The 21,444-nt window shown below is 37.0% G+C and overlaps 1 protein-coding gene across 1 annotated transcript; it reads left to right on the plus strand.

Moving 5' to 3' along the window:
* The first annotated feature begins 714 nt into the window (after positions 1-714).
* Positions 715-21,407, plus strand: Cdc23 (cell division cycle 23). Its single transcript, XM_046460050.2, has 16 exons — positions 715-894; positions 982-1,054; positions 5,535-5,672; positions 6,818-6,860; positions 7,381-7,486; positions 7,817-7,949; positions 9,439-9,616; positions 9,702-9,799; positions 9,953-10,034; positions 16,879-17,032; positions 17,144-17,263; positions 17,580-17,655; positions 17,980-18,041; positions 19,490-19,568; positions 19,645-19,764; positions 19,967-21,407. The coding sequence occupies exons 1-16, from the start codon at positions 728-730 to the stop codon at positions 20,135-20,137; spliced, it is 1,800 nt and encodes a 599-aa protein (XP_046316006.1). The 5' UTR covers positions 715-727; the 3' UTR covers positions 20,138-21,407.
* The last annotated feature ends 37 nt before the right edge of the window (positions 21,408-21,444 follow it).

Genomic DNA, 21,444 nt, shown 5'->3' on the forward strand with positions numbered 1-21,444 from the left:
ATATATATCAGCTAAATTAAAATATTTTCTTGAAACAGTCTCGATTTAGAGAGATTAAGTTGCTGAGGCTGGCCTCAAATTTGCTATCCTTCTGCCTCAGCCTCTGGGGTAGCTACTAGTACAGGCTTGTGCCACCGTTCCTGGTTCTTACAGCTGTTTTTTGAGTTAAACCAGATTATGCTTGTAAAAGTACAGAACCTGTCACCAAGTAATCCATCATGGAATGTTACCTTTCTCCCGGCTGGGGTACAATGAAGGGAGATAAAAAGGAAGAATTCTCCGTAAAGCGAGAGATACATCCTCTTACAGTGCTTCGAGGAAACCATTCATCCTTCTTAGACCACAAACATCACTTTTATCCCATGGCACAGAATCTGCCCAGAAACTACACACTATTTGCCAGCCAATCACATCACCCCGAAGGAATATAGTATTGTCCCTTCTCAATCCTTTCTTGCCCTTACTTTCATCCCCAGCTTTCCAGTCTACCCAGGTGAGGGCTCTCTCCCTGCCCTTACTGCTCTAGTTTTCTGGCCTCAGTAGCTTTTGGCCAAATGAGAACGTAATTGTTTCTTTTTTCCCCCTTCCTGCTCACCGTGATGGTAAAAGAAAGATTTCTGATTGGTTGTTCCGGAGTAAGAACTAGCCAATGACAGCCACTCTTTTTCGGAGCAAGGGAAGCAAGTATTATTGCTGATGATTGGTCGAAGTAGCCCGAGTCAGGAAAATGGCTGCGAGTACCTCTGTAGTCCCGGTGGCGGTGACGGCGACGGCGACGGTGATGCCCGGCCTATCCACTAACGCAGATTTCTCAGATTTGCGGGAAATTAAAAAGCAGCTGCTGCTCATTGCGGGCCTTACTCGAGAGCGGGGCCTGCTGCACAGTAGCAAATGGTGAGATGTCGGGGTCGGAGGGGACCAAGCTTGGATCCTTGGCCTTGGGGGCTTCTCAAGCTGATCCAGTTTGTGTGCGTGTTCCAGGTCCGCGGAGTTGGCCTTCTCCCTCCCCGCGTTGCCTTTGGCCGAGCTGCAGCCGCCGCCGCCTATTACAGAGGTAAGAGCATTTTCACAGTGAGCGATCCTCGCCAAAGCAATGTGCTTGAAGAGGCACATTGAATGCCCTGTCCCTGGAGAGGAGCTAACCGTTTAGCAGCAGTGTTTGCTAGAGGGAATACAAGCGTTTAAAGAGCTGGGTGGTATAAGTGGTTTTTATCCGTAGTGTTTTCTTGTTTCGTTTGGTTTTGGTTTTGATGGTGCTCTTACTTTAAGCCAGAGAGACCACGTACACAATCATTGCTTAAGATTTCAGCTTTTGGGGTTTTGTGGCCCAACCTAGAAAATACTCAAAGATGAGAAAAAGCAAAAGTTTTCGCAACAGCTTGGGACTATTCTTGCTCTATTGTTTGATCCGCATTGCAAAATGTGTGTGGGCTCTGGGTTCAAATCTAAAACTAATGACTTTTGGCAATTTACTTAACCTCCTGAGCCCAGTTCTTTTATCTGAAAATGAGAATAATAATGACCACTTTGGGAGGGGACAATTTAGGGAATTAGATAATATCAGGCACTGAGTAAATACCGGACTCAGTAAAATCAGGTATTCTCAACATTCCCATTCATAAGAGAGAGGTGGCTTGGTAGGGTAAATATTTTGCATCTATATTCCAGTCATGTTCTTTGCTCCTATCATCATTGTGGGCAAGTAAATGCTAAGTGACAGCCTTCCATCTATAGATAATATTAACAATAGTTGGGTTTTCAAGATTAATTAAGACAATAGAGGTACAATTTTTATTTTTATTTTTTAGAATTAAAGGTAAAACTCACTCTTGTATGATTGTTTTGAGTCCGTGTGATTTATATCTCTTATTAGCTTTTACTTCCCTGTGACTATTGTCACAGTGCCTAGGCACATTGATGGTCCTGAATAGAATAAAAATTGCTGAATGAGTAATAAAGCACAATGCCAGGTGAAACATAGAGCCTCAGAAAATAGTCCTTGCTCCTAACAGTTCATATAACACAGGAATTTTATAGACATTTCAGAAACCTAACCATTATTGAATTATTAGAAAGTAATAGCTATTGGTGCTGGGTATTGCATGCCTGTAATCCCAGAGGCTGGGGAGGCTGAGGCAGGAGGATCACAAGTTCCAGGCCAGCTTCTGCATTTTAGTGAGGCCCTTCTCAAAATAAAAGGGTTGGAGCTGTGACTTAGAGGTAAAGTTCAGTCTCCAGAAGCAGGAGTAAGGGTGTGGGGGGTGATATTAGCTATTGGTTAGTTTCAGCTTTCTTTGAGTATATTGATTTAGCAGCTTCTTTTTTAAATTGTTGGGCATTTAGTGTTCTCTGGGGAGTGTCCCTAAAAAATGCCAGAGAAACATATTAATCTCATTTAGCCTTGATCCAAAATTTAAACTAGAGTAAACCTTAAAACATTGGTCTTCAAAGAATTACTGAAATTGAAGATTCTTTTGCTGTGTTCAAATCTGTGTAGTAGCCATCTGTTATATAAACATTCTGCCAGGTATGATGGTGCACCCTGTAATTGCAGCAGCTCAGGAGGCTAAGGCAGGAGGATCGAAAATTTGAGGCCAGCCTTTGAGACCCTGTCTCAAAATTAAAAAATGAAGAGGGCTGGGATGTGCCCTTGGGTTCAATCCCTGGTACTAAAAACAAAACAAAACAAAACAAAATGATGTGATTGGTACTAACTGTGGCTACTTAAAAACTCAGCTTTAATGCTAAATACGTCTGAATCACATAGTGTGTAACCTTCATTAGAACATTCTAGGTTCTCATAAGCAAGAATGAAAATATAAAGCTATATAGTTCAAATAGTAAAACTTTGTGGACTTTGGATTTTTTGTTGTTGTTGTTTGTTTGTTTTTTGTTTTTTTTTCGGTTCTAGGGAATGAATCCAGGGGCACTTTACCACAGAGCTATATTCCCATTCCTTTTTAAATTTTTTAAAAATTTGAAACAGGGTCTTGTTAAGTTCCTGAGGGTCTAGCTAAGTTGCTGAGACTGGCCTTAAACTGCTTCTGCCTCCTGAGTTGCTGGGATTACAGGTGTGTGCTACCAGCCCTGGCAAAATAGTAAAACTTTCCGAGTTATAAATGTGTGTGAAGAGTTATAAATGTTTTGTGTATGATCTATAATATGTATGTATGCACAGTGTTGTGTAATTGGAATGATTTTTATCATAATCCATTTTTCCCTGAATATGCCAGTTGATTTTTTTCCCACAACTATAAAACAGTGACTATTTCTCATTTGGCAAGGTGTAATGCACCAGTACTGCAAAAACAGAGAGAGACAGGTGCATAATGAAGGGAGGGGTTCAGTGGAAAAGAAATAAGCAGCTGGTGAGTAGAATGTGAAAGGGACCTTCAGAATCCTAAGATGAATGGCAATATTTAGGACATGTTGATCCAGTGAAGAAAATGCTAAATATGTTGTGATTCTACTTCTGTACTGGTGATATTTGGGTCAAGATGGATAAGAAGAAATGAAGTTTTTCATGTTTTAGTTAACTCATTCCTAGAATTTGGGTGATCATACGTTTTTCTTTTTTTGTTACCTGGGATTAAACCCAGGGGCATTTAAGCACTGAGCACCCCAGCCCTTTTAAATTTTTTTATTTTGAGACAGGGTCTCACTAAATTGCTTAGGGCCTTGCTAAATTATTGAGGCTGGCTTTGAACTTTTCATTCTCCTGCCTCAGCCTCCTGAACCACTGGGATTACAGGTGTGCACCTCTCTACCCAGTATGTTTGTAACTATGTTTTTAACGTAAATGTGTTATGAATTATAACTGTATTTTATTTTTTTTAAATAATTTTTTTAGTTGTGGGTGGACACGATATCTTTATTTATTCATTCATTTATTTATTTTTATGTGGTGCTAAGGATCGAACCCAGTGTCTCACACATTCGAGGTAAACGCTCAACCCCTGAGCTACAACCCCAGCCCCTATAACTGTATTTTATGTTGTCAACAATGCTAACATATGATAAGACTTTGTTGAAATACAGAAAATATAAGTGATCACACATGATATACTTATGTAGGAATTTTAAAAAGATGAGAAGGAAGAGAATGCCACATATGAATGCTGGACATTTTAAGTGACTTTTTCACATTTTCCTCATATCAAATCTGTAAGGTCAATATTACTTATTCTACTTTACAGAAGAAACAGATGTTCAACTAGGTGTGGTGGCACACTCCTATAATCCCAGTGATTAGGAGGCTAGGGCAGGAAAATTCAGGTTTGAAAGCAGACTGGGCCACTTAGTGAGACCCTATCTAAAAATAAAAAATAAAATGAACTGTTGAGACCCTGAGTTGATTTTTAAATTTATAGCTCAATGCTGAAGTGCCCTTGGGTTCAGTTCCCCTCCAACCTCCCCCAAAACTTGCCAAAAAAATAAAAAAGAAAGAAAAGAAAAAGGAAAAATGCATGCTCATGAAACAGAGACCAAGAATCAGAAAATGAATTCAGGTCCTGAACACAAAACCATTTGCAACTTCCTAATGACATTTGAAGAAACAATATAAGTTTCTGAGTATATTGATTTAGTGGTTTGTTTTGTTTTTTTTTTTTTTTTTTGGTACTGAGGATTGATCTCAGGGACACTTTACTACTGAGATACACCCCCAGTCCTTTTTATTTTTTTTATTTTGGGTCAGAGTGTCTCTAAATTGCTGAGGCTGACCTTGAATTTGAAGTATTCTTATCTCAGCTACCCAAGTTGCTGGGATTATAGGCATTGGCACTGCACCCAGCTATGTGTGTTGGTTTAATTTTTAAAATTTTTGTCTTTTGCCAGGTTTTGTGATGCATACCTATAATCCTAGCTACATGGGGCTAAGGCAGTAGGATTGTAGATTCAAGACCAGCCTGGGAAAAGTTAGTGAGACCGTGTCTCAAAGTAAAATAAAAGGAATGGGGTTGTAGCTCAGTGGTAGAGTGCTTGTCTAGCATTTGTGAGGCCCTGGGTTTTATTCTCAGCACCACATATAAAAAATAAATAAATAAATAAATAAAACGAAGGTTTATCAACAACAACAACAACAACAACATAATATTACATTTAAAATAAAATGAAAGACTTGGTATGTAGCCCTAAGGTTCACTGCCCAGAAAACAAAAAACAAAAAGAAAAAAGAATAAAAAGGGCTGGGGATGTAGCTCTGTGGTAGAGTACCCCTACATTCAATACCTAGTTATTTAAAAAAAAATATATGTGTGTGTGTGTGTGTTTGTGTGTGTGTGTCTTTGTCTTTTGCACCACCTTTTTATTTGAAAAGTATTTTGGAAAGAAGTAGTTCTTTCCAAAGAAAGAACTTGCCTGGTAGTACATATATAAAAATGCTGCATGTATACATCTACATATGTGTTAGCTTTCTGGAAATAGAAAAAAAAAAATCACTTTTCTTATATCTTGAAATTACTGAATATGTTTCTTATGTTTGAACTTTTGTTGTCCTATTTTCAGTTATTTACATGGACTTGTCTCTTTTCTAGGAGGATGCCCAGGATATGGATGCTTATACCCTGGCCAAGGCCTACTTTGATGTTAAAGAATATGACCGGGCAGCACATTTCCTACATGGCTGTAATAGCAAGAAAGCCTATTTCCTATATATGTACTCCAGATATTTGGTGAGGGCAATTTTAAGGTGTTACTTTGCTTTCAGTGAAGCATTCATATTTAGAATTAAATAGAAAAATCCCAGCCTGAGTTGATTTTAACAGTGGGGGATGGTGGTGCATGCCTATAATCTTAGTGACTTGAGAGGCTTAGTCAGGAAGATACAAGTTTGAGGCCAGCTTTGGCAACTTTGTGAGACCTTGTCTCAAAATTAAAGGGCTGGAGATGTAGCTCAGTGCTTACGTAAAGTGCCTCTGGGTTTAATTCCCAGTACCAATAAATAAACTATTCAGTTTTCACTTTTATTTGTAGTACATTTGTTGTTTTGTTGCATGGCTGTTAAATTGTAAATGTAAAGGGCAATACAAGTATTTAATTCTGGAATATTATGAATGTATTTTCCTACTTTTTTTTTTTTTTTTTTAGTTATTTTATGTGTGAACAGATCTTTTAAAATATTTTATAAGGCTGGGGGTAGCTCAGTGGTAGAGTGCTTGCTTATAATGTATTTATTCATTTATTTATTTATTTTTATGTGGTGCTGAGGATTGGGTTTGATCCCCAACATTGCAAAAAAAAAATTATATACATTTACAAGTGTAAGCATTTATAATGTAATGTAATCCTTACATTATAGGTGTAAGGATTGAATTTAGGGATGCTTAACCACTGAGCTACATCCCCTGCTCTTTAAAAAAAAAAAAATTTTTTTTTTAAGTATTTATTTTTTAGTTGTAGTTAGACACAATACCTTTATTTCACTTATTTGTTTTTATGTGGTGCTGATAATTGAACCCAGGGTCTCACATGTGTGAGGCGAGCACTCTACAGGATCTTGATAAGTTGTCCAGACTGGCCTCCAATTGCAATCCTCCTGCCTTAGCCTCCCAAGTAGCTGGGTTTATAAGCTTGTAATACTAAGCCTGGCTGGATTCCTATATTTTTAATTATTTATAATTATTTACTGTACTTACTTAACTACTTTGGTACTCAAATTATCCCACATTTAGGCAGTGGGAGCCCCCAAATGATTGTTTGAAATTAATGACCAAAAGCAGATGCCATTTTTGTTGGACTTGAACTCTTGGGTAGTTTTAAAACATGTTTCAGAATAAATTGAAAAAAAACCTACCTACTTGTTGAATTTCTTTTACAGTCTGGAGAGAAAAAGAAGGATGATGAAACTGTTGATAGCCTAGGTATGAATTTTTTTTCTCTTATCTCTTGGATTAAAAAGTAGCTTTGTAAATTTAAGTGCCTGTTGGAGCCAGTCAGGTAATATAACTGGACTGAGATGCATTGTTGCAAATTTCAGAGCACATGGCTTATCTCATGTACCCTGTTGGCACCCAGCTTCAGCTGAGGGCTGCCTTGTGGCACTCTGGGCCTGATGTTATTAGGGCCTTCTTCCTTTGGCCCTTCTCTGTTTCCTGAAGCTAAAAACTCAGATTTTTAATTGAGGCTTCTGATTTTTAGACAATGATAACTAATTCAAATTTAAAAACCCAACAACTATTTGGGTGTAGGACTGCAGACCCATTATTAGTTGCAATTTCTAGAATAAAGTAAATGGATCGTATAAGATATCAATGGACACTTATGAGTATTTGCTGGAGGTTTCAAGTATAACCTTCAGTTGAAACTAAAGGGAATATATACATCTATGAAAATGAAAGCCAGCATCCTTCTCTTAGATCAGAGACTTTGTTTCTTTCCTAGGCCCCCTGGAGAAAGGACAAGTGAAAAATGAGGCTCTTAGAGAATTGAGGGTAGAGCTCAGCAAAAAGCATCAAGCTCGGGAACTTGATGGATTTGGCCTTTATCTGTAAGTGGTTTTTATAGTAATTTGGAACTTTCTATATCTTTTTTTGTGTGTGGGTGAGTGTGGTACAGGGAATTAAACACAGGGCCTCGCATATGCTAGGCAAGTGCTCTACCACTGAGTTACATCCTTGGCTATCTTTTTTATTTTGGGACAAGGTCTAACTAGGTTCCCAAGGCTATCCTCCAACTTGTGATCCTTCTGCTTTAGCCTCCTCAGTAGCTGGAATTATAGACTTATGCCAGTGTACCCAGTTTCTATAATATATTCTTGAGTAGAGGGGAGATATTATAAAGCATTAACTTCTCCTGTGATTATTTCCTTCTTTCCCAGGTATGGTGTGGTGCTTCGAAAACTGGACTTGGTAAAAGAGGCCATTGATGTGTTTGTGGAGGCTACTCATGTTTTGCCTTTGCATTGGGGAGCCTGGTTAGAACTCTGTAACCTGATCACAGACAAAGAAATGGTAAATTGAGATGATCCTCGTGAAGATCCCTCTGCTTCCAATGTAATTGGGGGGTGGTGAAGTTTTGCCCATATGACCTCTTTAGCTAGCTCTTTGCTGTGTCTTTAGTCCCTGTCATAATTTCAGAATTTAGATCTTCATTGGATGATAACTAGATCTTGCTCAGTAGCTGCTGTTGGATTCGAATCCATTGATATTGGAATGTTTTTTGTATTCATGTTTTGACATTCAAGTTTTCCTATAACTTGTTTTATGGAATAAGTGTTATAGTTTCTCCTCTAATTCTAGTGATACTATAGGAAAGATTTCTCTGATATCAAGGATTATACTAAAACATATTTTCAGGCCTCTTTTGAGATATCATGGATTCTGTAAATATTTAGAGATTTATTAGTGAAATAATGTATATGAAACTGCTTTATTAACTGCAATTGCTTTATTAGTCACTGTTAGAAGACTTTGTCTATGATGTTCATTCTGCTATTCTTCAGTGGCTAATAGAAGCAACAACACAATTCCTTTTGTTGGCTTTAAAGAGCCAAAGTAATGATTTATGCTAAAAATCTGTGTCTGAGATCTGACCTTTGTTTACTTATATTCACCTATCTCTAACTACCTCCTAGATTTCCACTGAAAGTTTTACCTCTGAACTCAAAATATGCAAAACCAAATTTTTCATCTTGCTTACCAAATTCTTCTTGCTATCTTGATATCTCACTACGTTTGCTATTTCTCAAGACACTCACATCTTGACACCTCAGAGTCATATTTATTTGTCTTTCCCTTTCTCTTATTTTCCTTAATCTAGTCAATCATGAGACAGTGCCATGATTGCTTTCTTGTGTACATCTCTTTGTCTTGGTTCTCTTTGTCATCTCTGTTATTTCAAATTTGAATTACTTATAAGTAATAGATACTTTCTCTCTAGCTTTCCCATTTTACACTTAACATTTCAAAGTCATCCTACATATTGTTTCAAAATTTATTCTTGGCATGAATGACACATCATCATGTCATTCTCTTGGCAGAAATATATAGTAGTTTCCTGTTGTACCCCATTATCTGTTGCATGGTAGGATCTACCCTACCAGCCTAATCTTATTTTTCCTCTTTTTCTGGATATAGCTTCCTCAAACCAAGCTAGTTTCCTCATCCTATTCACACACATCATATCTGTTTTGGCCCTACTTAGGTTGTTGCCCTTGCCTTGAATGTTATCTTCTTAATTTTCCTTCCCCTTTTCTCTATTTAAACCCTACCCATTCTCTAAGACTCACCTTTTCTTTAAAGCCTATTCTCAGTAGATCATTCTTCCCTAATTGTGCTTATAAGCCATATTCACTTAGTTGGATTACCCTGTACTCATTATTAGGTGCTTTAATAAAATTTTAGTGGTAAATCCCTTTAGACAATAAAGATCGTTCCTTGATTTTCATTTGGGAGAGAGGTCAAATTTTATTAAGTGTGTCCCTCTCTCTCCTGCTGCCAGCTGAAGTTCCTGTCTTTGCCAGACACCTGGATGAAAGAGTTTTTTCTGGCTCATATATACACAGAGTTGCAGTTGATAGAGGAGGCCCTGCAAAAGTATCAGAATCTCATTGATGTGGGCTTTTCTAAAAGCTCATATATTGTTTCCCAAATTGCAGTTGCCTATCACAATATCAGAGGTGAGTGAATAAGGACAATGAAATACCCTCAGACCCTGATAGGTGCACTGTGTTGTTTTCTGAACTTGCTATGTTCTTTCTGCAGATATTGACAAAGCCCTTTCCATTTTCAATGAGCTAAGGAAACAAGACCCTTACAGGATTGAAAATATGGACACATTCTCCAACCTTCTTTATGTCAGAGTAAGCTGCTTCTTTTGCTTGGGTTTGATTAAGCTCTTTTGTATTTTAGTCTCTTGGATTGGATTGTTACCTGTTTGTGTTAGCTATAAGAGAAATTATTTAGAGAACCCTTTTCCATTACTTAGATTTTTTTTTTTTCTTTTTTCTCCCCAGAGCATGAAATCTGAGTTGAGTTATCTGGCTCATAACCTCTGTGAAATTGACAAATACCGTGTAGAAACGTGCTGTGTAATTGGTAAGAGTTAACTACATTTTTTTCTTTTAAGACTTATTTTTGTTATAAATATCATGAATGTAAAAATAACAGCAGTATTAAAAGTGTCAAAGATGAGAAAATTATGTACCAGAGAATATGAAAGCTTACTGTTATCCCACCCTAAGGTTGTTTGGTGAACGTGACTCCAGAATGTTTTTTGTGTGAATACCAAAAATATGTATTTGTTTATAGTGTGTAAAAACTAATCATTATATATACTATACTATATACTGTATCGGTATTAGCCTGTCTTATATCCACTAGGTATTGTGTAATAAGTTTTGTGTAATAACCTATTTTTGTGTAAATACTGCTTTGTAGCTTTTTTTTTAAATGATAAATGTTTGTCATCTTTCCATATTAGTACATTTTGATTTGTTTTACTTTTGATGATAGTACCTTGTTTTTGGTGTTGGGGATTGGATCCAGGGCCTTCCACAAGCTAAGCATGCACCCTATCACCAAGCTATGCCATCAGCCCTCAGCATCTTATTATCTATCTATTTCTTTCTTTCTTTTTAAATATTTATTTATTTGTAGTTGAACACAATAACCTTTATTTATTTATTTATTTTATGTGATGCTGAGGATCGAACCCAGGGCCTTGCACATGCAAGGCAAGCGCTCTACCGCATAACCCCAGCTCCTTATTATCTATTTCTATTAAATATTTCTGCTTAATAATTTTGTTTATTGATTTATTTTTTTGTGGGTGGTGCTGGGACTCGAACCCAGGAGTACTCTACCACTAAGCTACATCCCCAGCCCTTTTTATTTATTTGTTTATTCGTCTGTTTATTTATTTATTTTTAAAATATTTTTTTAGATGTTGATGGACCTTTATTTTATTCATTAATGTATATGTGGTGCTGAGGATCGAACCCAGTGCCTCACACATGCTAGGCAAGCGCTCTACCACTGAGCCACAACCCCATCTTTTTATTTTATTTTTTTGGTACTGGGGATTGAGCTTAGAGGTACTTTACCACTGAGCTACATCCCTAGTCCTTTTTATTTTTTGTTTTTGAGATAGGATCTCTCTTAAGTTGTTGAGGGTCTTGCTAAGTTGCTGAGGCTGGCCTTGAATTTGTAATCTCCTGCCCTCAGCCTCTGTAGTTGCTGCGATTACAGGCATGTACCACCATACCAGGCTTTATTTAGTAATTTTTTATAATATAAGTTGTGACTAGTCTTTGTTAATATAAATAAAAATTGCTTTAAGAAACATCTTTATGCATATACATTTGTTTTTGGATGCTTGAATCTATTTTTGTGTAATAAGTTCCTAATCGTAAAAGCCTAGATCAAGGGTGTGTGTGTTTGTTTTATACTTTAATATGACTAAAAAGTGTGTTAGAATTTCCAGTCCTATGAAAAGAGATGAGCGTGTCTGTTTTCCTGTACCTGACCATCTCTTCTCTACGGTATTGATGATTTGGGCTGGATAGCTTTTTTTGTTGCAGGCTGTCCTGTGCATCATCGGTATTAGCATAGCCTTGTCTTATACCCACTAGGTACTGGTAACTTCCTTTCCCCAGTAGTTATAAGTAAAAACATTTCTAGATGTTGCCAAACACCCTCTTGAGGGTTGAGAACCATAACCTTATATAGGCCATGCTATGTGGCCTGGTAATCAGTGGATATAGACAAGTGAATGACTACTCCTGGAGAAAGTAAGCATGGTGGGTTTTGATTGAAAGACTCTGTTTTCTGAAGATGAAAGGAATACCTGTTCCTGGGTCTTTGGTCACATTATATCAAGATCATACATTTGTACCTTTCTAGGTCAGGATGTTATTAATAAACTAATGGAATTTCAGTTCATCATTTGATTAAATACTTTTAGCTCTTGAAGTTATGGTCTATAAAGCAAAGTAAATATTAACAAAAATATAGTAAGTCCTTTGGGAACACAAATAGGCAAAGAACAAATGGTCTTTTCAATATCAGAGTACTTTGAATGAACTATAATGTACATTAGGTAAGGGTGGAACTCCAGTTTATTTAGAAATGTCTCTTGAGTATCTTCTGTGTGCCAAGTCACTATGCTTTGTATTGCAGTACCTACCCTAACTGCCTACTGAAGAAGACTAATAAGAAAACAACTATCAGCAGGTTGAATGTTATAATTGAAGTGAACACAGCATGCTAAGGGAGTACACAGGAAAGGTATCTAATACAGTCTGAGATTAGGGAAGGCTCATTAGAGGTGATACTTGAATGATGGGCAGGAACAAAAGAATTCAAGAAGAGAGGAGAAGGGTTGACTCAGGAAGAGTATCATTTGACCAGAGGTAACAGACATTGTATCTGAAAATAGTTCATTGTGCCTGGGCATTTTGTGAGAGGTAGGAATGAACAAATTTCAGGTAGCCTTTTGTACCCAATAGGTGTCTTCTGGAGGATTTAACTAGAGAGTGATGAAAGTGGTCAGATTTTTATTTTGGAATAACAACCAGAAACAATTGTGCTGGGAGGATTAGAAAAAGGGCAAGAGTAGAGGTAGAGAGACCAGCTAGGAGACTCTTGCTGTAATCTTGTGTAGAGATGATGAGAGCCTAAGCTGACACATTGGCAGGATGAGTGGAGAGGCTATTGGACTTAGAAGATATTTAGGAAGTAGAATGAACAGGAATTGGTGATTGGTTAACCAGATTGATTATAGTGACTTTTACATGATGAAAGGAAATAGAGGTAGAGGAGATAATGAATGATTCCTTTTTTTTTTTAACCTATTGACTTGAAACCATTTGAAATCAAAGGAGAACCCTAATATAGTTCTAGAGATAATTGCAATTGGTATTTTCAGTATGTCCTTCCAGACTTTTTACATGTATATATGAATGTATGTGTGATTTTGTATATGAGATTTAATCATCCTAGGTTTATCAAATATTAATATTTTGCCATATTAAAAGACCTTTTTAAAATATTTATTTTTTAGTTATAGTTGGACACAATATCTTTACTTAATTTATTTATATGTGGTACTGAGGATCGAACCCAGGGCCTTGCACGTGCTAGGTGAGCGCTCTACCACTGAGCCACAACCCCAGCCCCTATAAAAGACCTTTTAAGAAAAAAAAGGGGTGGAGGAGATATGCCTAAGAAGAATAATGATTAAGGAGTTTCTTGAGTTTTTTTGCTTTTGTTTTATTTATTTATTTATTTATTTATTTTGTAGTTGTAGATGGACAGAATGCCTTTATTTTATTTGTTTTTATTTTTATGTGGTGCTGAGGATCAAATGCAGTGCCTCACACATGTTAGGCAAGCGCTCCACTGCTGAGCCCCAACCCCAGCCCATGCTTTTGTTTTATTTTTAATCATTCAATGAAATGTTCTTTTTTCCCTCAGTATATCCATAATGCCCAGCAAAATTACTGATATATAGTTAATAAATGTTTGTGGAATTCAGCCCACCTACCTTAAAAATTTAAGAATAAGGAACATTAGGTATAACAAAAAATGAACTTCATTTTTCATATTATAGCCAGTGCAGAGAAAGTGGAAAGGAGAAAGAAGGATGGAGAGGAAAAAAGGAAACTGAGGACCTGAGAGAATGAAACAATCTGAGAGGAGAGTGATGGCAAGAATTTCCTACTGGTTTAGTCCTTGCTTCTGCTTCTACGTCTTGACATGAATTGTTTCCTTCTGCACTTGTTTAGGAGTCCCAGTCACTTTCTCTAAGAGCCAGCATTATATGTATATCTTGGCATAATTAAGATTTGGACTCTAGACCCAGACTGCTCAAGTTTATTTATTTTATTTTTTGTGGTGCTGAAAATTGAATGCAGGGCCTTGCACTTGCTAGGTAAGCAATGTATTACTGAGCTACATCCCAGCCCAGACTATGCAAGTTTAAATCTGGATTCCGATACTTTTTCCCCCCCTGTACTAGGGATTGAACTCATGGGGCACTCTGCCACTAAGCCACATCCCCAGCCTCCCCTGCCCCTGCCTTTTTTTTTAAAACATTTATTCTTTAGTTTTAGGTGGACACAATACCTTTATTTAGTTTTTATGTGGTGCTGAGGATCGAACCCAGTGCCTCACTCATGCTAGGCGAGCGCTTTTCGTCTGAGCCAACCCCAGCCCTCCCCAGCCCTTTTTGAGTTTTTATTTTGAGAGATGATCTCACTAAGTTGCCCAGGCTGGCTTTGAATTTGTGATCCTCCTACCTCAGCCTCCTGAGTGACTGTGATACAGGCAGGGGCCACTGTACCTCACTAGGTTCTGATACTAAGTAGCTGACTTTGGATAGAGTTCTGTGCTTTAGTATTTTCATCTATAAGGAGAGAATAATAAATAAAACCTTCTTTCATGTAGTTGTAAAGATTTAAAAAATAAATACATATCCAAAACTTACAATACTGTAAATTACCAGAAAAATTATAATCATTCAGTACATTTTAGCTCTTACATCTACTTAATCCTTATGCAGAACTTGCTAGTTCTGTCTTCCCTAATATCTCCTTTGTTATCCTGACTTCTTTAACTACTGAGTCTCATACTTTTGCTATCACTATCCTACCTCTTCTTTATTACAAAAGTTCACCTTTGGGCACTCTGCCTAGATCTGCTTACGCTTCCATTTCTGAATCTGAGTCAGTGGCAGAAGCAAAGATATCCTTGTGTAGGACATAAAGTCCTCCATCCCGCTTTTTTCTAGATGAACATGAAATTGAGTTTAAACTTAAATAACCAGATACAGAGTACAGATAATTTATATAATTGATTTCTCCTTAATCAAACTAAAAGGCTTGAGTCTAGACAGATTTAAAAGACATATATGGAAGACTTGGGGATTTTTTTGGTTAGTTTATCAAAATGGAATCACATTATGTAATTACTCCATAATTTCTGTTTTTTACTTGATAGTTTATTATGTTTCTTGTAAGTGTATGTATGTGTAAATGTGTGTGTGTGTATGTGTCTGAATCTATTTTTGAATCTAATGCACATGCAATTAATACAATATACAAAGGACTTTTTTAAAAAAATTTTTAAGTTCTGGTTGGACACAGTACTTTCATTTTATTTATTTATTTTTATGTGGTGCTGAGGATCGAACCCACGGCGCCTCACATGTGCTAAGCGAACATTCTGCAGCTGAGCCACAACTCCAGCCCATAAAGGACATTCTTTTAAGTACAGGTTTTTTTTTTTTTTTTTTTTTTGCTTGTTGCATTCTTTACCCTTTAAGTTATTGTATTAACATGTTCACATTAGAATATATACATATATGCAGGGTATAATGGGCTACTTGCTTAACAAAAGTAGGATCAAATTTTATACTAATGTTCTGCATTTTACTTTTCTCATTAGATACCTCATGAAAATTCCTCCAAGTCTTGGTATAGCTCTAATTTATTCCTTTAAAAAAATAATTTTATTGGGGCTGGGGGTGTGGCTCAAGTGGTAGCGCGCTCGTGTGGCATGTGCAGGGCACTGGGTTTGATCCTTAGCACCACATAAAAATAAAAAATAAAAGATGTTGTGTCCACCGAAAACTAAAAAATAAATATTAAAAAATTCTCTCTCTCTCTCTCTCTTAAAAAAAAAATAGCTTTATTGGGCTGAGATTGTGGCTCAGTGGTAGGGCACTCGCCTAGCATGTGTGGGGCCCTGGGTTCGATCCTCAGCACCACATAACAATAAATAAATAAAATAAAGATATTGTGTCCAACTACAACTAAAAGATATAAAAAAAAAGCTTTATTGAGGTATAATTTACATAGCATAAAATTTACCTATTTTAAGTTTACAGTTAAATGAGTTATAAATTTACAGTTTGGAATCATCATCATCATAATCCAGTTTATAATATTCCATCATCTCCAAAAGTTATTTTGTCTGTAGTTGGTCCCATTCCCATCTGCTGGCAACCATTTCTATTTTCCAGGTTTATAGTTTTGCCTATTCTAGGAATTTGATATAAATGAAATTTTGCAGTAGTATTATTGTCTGACTTTTCTCAGTTAGCATGTTTTTGAAGTTTATTGATGTTGTTGCAGATATCGGTAGTTCTTTTTATTCCTGAGTAATATTCCATTGTTTGGATATACCACTGTTGTTTATCTATTTGCCACTGATGTAAGATGAATGGCTTTTAGGTTCTTAAAATAAAATCTTTCCCAGAATACTAAAGTCTTTTGCTTGCTCTTTTTGGAACAAGTGATTAGAACTGCCTTGATTCTTGAGGAGGGAAAACTCTCTGAGCTCTATTTTTTTTTAACCCTTAGGGATACTTCCTTATAAACTTAGGCTTGAAGGGATATAGTTTGAAAACCACCAAGCTAAAGTATACTATTGAAATTTCATATACTATATTAAGAAAATGAGTATATAAATGCTATTTCCAGATGAGATTAATGAAGAAAAACTTAAACAGTGTTTGGGAACAATTTTATTTTTTATACTACAGGGGATTCAGCCTAGTGGTGCTCTACCTATGAGTTATATCTTCAGCCCTTTAATTTTTATTTTGAGACAGGGTCTTGTTAAATTGCCTAGGCTGGGCTTGAACTTGAGATCCTCCTGTCTTACCTTTCTGAGGTGTTGGGATTATAGGTGCATGCCATCACACTCTGCTGGGAACACATTTGTTTGTGTGTGTGTGTGTGTGTGTGTGTGTGTGTGTGTGAACCAGAATTTGTGATAGATTAACTATATTTGCTAAGGGAATGATAATATTCCCCTTGTTTAAAATTTGGCTTTTCTGCAAAGTTTCATGCTTACCTGGTAGAATGTTATTTCAGAAGACTTATTTTTACCCTTCTACCTTTATATATATATAATATTTTTTATTTTTTTAAATCAGGCAATTATTATAGTTTACGTTCTCAGCATGAGAAAGCGGCCTTATATTTCCAGAGAGCCCTAAAGTTGAATCCTCGGTATCTTGGGGCCTGGACACTGATGGGGCATGAGTACATGGAAATGAAAAATACATCTGCTGCTATCCAGGCTTATCGGTGAGCATCTAGTTGGGGGTTGAGGATTGCTGTGTTAGGAGCCTCAGTTGAGCCTGCAAGTTTCAAGCCTTGATTATGCTTTCTTAACATTCTTTCATTTTCATTTCTTAGACATGCCATTGAGGTCAATAAGCGGGACTACAGAGCTTGGTATGGCCTTGGGCAGACCTATGAAATCCTTAAGATGCCATTTTACTGCCTATATTACTACAGACGGGCCCACCAGCTTCGGTAAGTCTGGTCACTTTACAATGTATCTGGTGTGGGAAGGGCTGTTTCAGTAGCTATTCATCAATCACAGAGAATGGTTTCGGCTTTTGGAGACTTGAATTTAAGCTTGCTAAAGCTGTTTGGTCATTTTTATTTAATGTCTTCCACTAATGGGTTAATAGTACAATTATGAACACAAAGTAACCTAATTATATGAAGTATTAGAATAAAGGTCAAACCTTGTATAGATTTGAAATAGTGGTGCTAGTTCCTCAATGGAAGACTTCAGTTATCAATAAAGTCTTTGCACAAACTACCTATTCCTCTTCTTTCTTAGGCCCAATGATTCTCGTATGCTGGTTGCATTAGGAGAATGTTATGAGAAACTCAATCAACTAGTGGAAGCCAAAAAGGTACCTGAAATTGAAGTCTGGAGAATTTGAGTGGAAATCTGCAGTTTAGATACAGATTGGGCTGTATGTGCTCTAATTTTCCTTTATATTGATCTATGTGTAAGGAAAAGTCTGAATATTTACAGGTGCATAGGCTAAAAAAAAGGTGTGCTGAGATCATTAGTGGGAATGCTGTTTATAGCCTGAACCTATTAGAAATGGCAAAAATGTCTTGTATTTTGCAAATCTGAACTCCTAGGAAGCTTGTAGGACCTTTCCCTTTATGTGATTAATGATGGCACATGGGACGATGGTCAAAGTAACTGGTTTAATTTTTTTTGACAGTGTTATTGGAGAGCTTATGCTGTGGGAGATGTGGAGAAAATGGCTCTGGTGAAACTGGCAAAGTGAGTGAAAGGAGAGAAACACTATTGATACTTCTGTTGTCCTTTTTTTAATATTTATTTTTTAATTGTAGTTGGACATAATACCTTTATTTTGTTTGTTTATTTTTATGTGGTGCTGAGAATCGAACCCAGGGCCTTGCACAGCACTCTACCGCTAAGCCATAATCCCAGCCCCTCTCTCTATTGGCTTTTCTAGGATGGTGGGTCTTGCATGTTTTAAAGCCTCCCGCCCTTCCATTGTCATACATGAGTGTGGGAATTTGAATCTCGAAAATGTCATTCCTCTTTGAAGGGGAAATAATTTTCCCTGTTAGGCAAGGGATCAAGATGAATTGAAAAAAGTAAATGAATGGGTGGGGTATAGCTCAGTAGTAGAGTGCTTAAATGACACATATGATCCCTAGCACTGCATTTAAAAAAGAGAGAGAGGGCTGGAGATGTGGCTCAAGTGGTAGCTGGCTCGCCTAGCATGCGTGAGGCACTGGGTTCATTTCTTAGCACATAAAAATAAAATAAAGATATCATGTCCACCTAAAACTAAAAAAATAAATATTTTTAAAAAAGAGAGAGGGCCGGGGTTGTAGCTTAGCGGTAGAGCACTTACTTACCTCACTTGTGAGGCACTGGTTCAATCCTCAGCATCACATTAAAAAATTAATATAAAGGTTTTTTTTTTTAATTGTAAAGAAAAGAGAGAGAAATGACATTTTTGTGTTAGAGCAGTCTAGGAAAACTACGTTAAGGATCGATCTCCCTCAAAGAAAAAATTAGTAATAGCTCAAAATAGTTGGAAAAGAGGTATTTAAATGCAATTTAGTTTCTCCCAGTTTATTTGTAGATTCTTAAATCTGAATTGCTTGGTTTATTTTTCAGTCTCATTTTCAGTATTACCAGGAAATTTTTATGAGGTTGTATACCCAGTTTAAATATTTATTCGTAACTCTCCCTCTGTTGGTAGTGGTAAAATAATGGTTTTTGCCATATTGAGTATCAAACCCAGGGCATCACACTTGCTAGGTAAGCATTCTACCACTGAGCTATGTACACACCTTTTTTTATTTTAAGACAGTGTTATCTAGGCTGGCCTTGAACTTGAGATCCATCTGTATCAGCTTTCCAGGTAGCTGGGATAATAGGTGTCCCACTGCCCACCCCCAATCCTCAGCCTTTTTTTTTTTTTTTTCCCCTTGTGCTAGGGATCAAACTCAGGGCTTAATGCATGCTAGGCAAGTGTTCTACCACTGAGCTATACTCCCAGCCCCTGAATCTAAACTTTATTATAGTAACCATAACATCTTATGGGTACTAAGACTTTTTCAGGGTCTTGTGTCATTTATGTCAAAATTTGTACTTGTGTGTGTATTGTCATTTTTTAGAACTTAATTATTTTTTTGTCACTCATTTGCTTTGAGGTCTGATTTGTATTTAAAGCCAATTTTCTTTTGTAGGCTTCATGAACAGTTGACTGAGTCCGAACAGGCTGCCCAGTGTTATATCAAATATATCCAAGATATCTATTCCTGTGGGGTATGTGTCATAACATGAGAGTTGTGTTGCCAATCTTATTCTTACCATCTCAGACATTTCTGCTTTCCTTGTCTAGGAAATAGTGGAACATTTGGAGGAAAGCACTGCTTTCCGCTATTTGGCCCAGTACTATTTTAAGTGCAAGCTGTGGGATGAAGCTTCAACTTGTGCCCAAAAGTGTTGTGCATTCAATGATGTATGTATCAGTTCTTTCGTAAAGGGTTTGGATTTGAGGCTAGAATGTATGATCATTACCATGATGTATAGGTGGAAAGTGGGTATGAATATCAGTGGAAAGCCTTTGATCTGTGGAACTTGTATATCATCGTTGTCTTAATAACCTGTTTTTGAGAATAGCCTTGAATATATTTTGAAACAGTTGCCTGACTTTCTTTCAGACCCGGGAAGAAGGTAAAGCCTTGCTCCGGCAAATCTTGCAGCTGCGGAACCAAGGGGAAACTCCCACGGGCGAGATGCCTGCTCCCTTTTTTCTCCCTGCTTCATTGTCTGCTAATAACACCCCCACACGCAGAGTTTCTCCACTCAACTTGTCTTCTGTCACACCATAGTTGGCTACTTTCAAGTTAGCACTTTGCTAGACCCATATTAAGCCTTACCTTCATGTAAAGAATGGCCATGTCTGTCCTTCCAAGGACTGCAGCTCTTTTTGTTTCTACAGATGGAAATAGCTTCTTGGGGACAGTTTATATAATTACCTTCAGAGGCAGATAGAAGAATACTGGCAGAAACAGATTCTGTCTTTTGCCAGTTAGAAGCACTTCTATCTCCCTTCTATTCAGAGTGGCTGTCAATCTTGGCCTTCTTCTCAGTGCCCTTTCTCTCCACCCCCATTAAAACATACCTTTTACAGCACTTTAGCACAGGCAATGCTACAGGAAAAAGGTTTTAATGCTGCTGGGAGTGGGACAGGCAAGAGAGGGAGAAGTCTGCCACTCTACCCTTTTCTGGCAGTAAGGGCACTAACTACCCTAGGAAGGAGTCAGGGCACTAGACAGAAATGACTCCTTGAATTTGCTGAGTTATGATCCCTATTCTGATATTAAGAGATTAGGTTTAAACAAAGTGGAGCTATACATTTGTTCTTAACCTAGGAGACATTCTTCAAGACAGTTTTGAAAAGGAATCTGGAAGTAACTTACTAGGATTGAAGGGCAAAAAAACTCCACCTGAACTATTGATGACCCTTCCTAAGGGCAGAGATGGCTATAGCACTAGCTATACCTCTACCAAAGCAAAGCTAGAATTACAGATAATTCATGGACTTTTGAAAATAACATTTTTGACTATATTGAGAATAAACTTAATTCATGCTGGTTTTAATAAATTTTTGATATAATTGTTTTTTTCCTTCCTATCTCCAAAAGAATACATTTTGTCAGCCTTATTTGTCTAGACTAGGTAAAGGGAATCATTTTTGTGGTGCTCTTGGAGGATTTCAGATCTGTGCACATGTTCACTAGCAGGTAATATGCTTTGACTGTGATGTCAGCTATAATGAACTTGTAGATGCTATGAACCATTCTGGGCTCAGGATCTAGTTTTCCTTCTCTTATTCCCAGAACATTTTTATTACCTCTTCACCTCCTAATGTATGATACTTCATTTTATATTTAAACATGTAGACTATCTAATATCACTTGAATTCATTATTACTAAACCTTAGACTTGGTATATGCTAGTTCCTGGTCTTCATTGCCATTTCTATGCAAAGTTCTTAGGGGCCAGAATGACATTGAGTACCAGGTTTTCTACCCTTTTAATAATTTGTTTTAATGATTTTGCTAAATTTGATATTTGAATAAAAAATGTGAACAATAATCTTTATTTAATATAACTTTTTTGTGTGCATAGAAAC

This window comes from Marmota monax, unplaced genomic scaffold, assembly GCF_021218885.2.
Source record: "Marmota monax isolate L192 unplaced genomic scaffold, Marmota_monax_Labrador192_F-V1.1 WCK01_AAM20220418_F8-fsc00006, whole genome shotgun sequence".
NCBI classification, from domain to species: Eukaryota; Metazoa; Chordata; class Mammalia; order Rodentia; family Sciuridae; genus Marmota; species Marmota monax.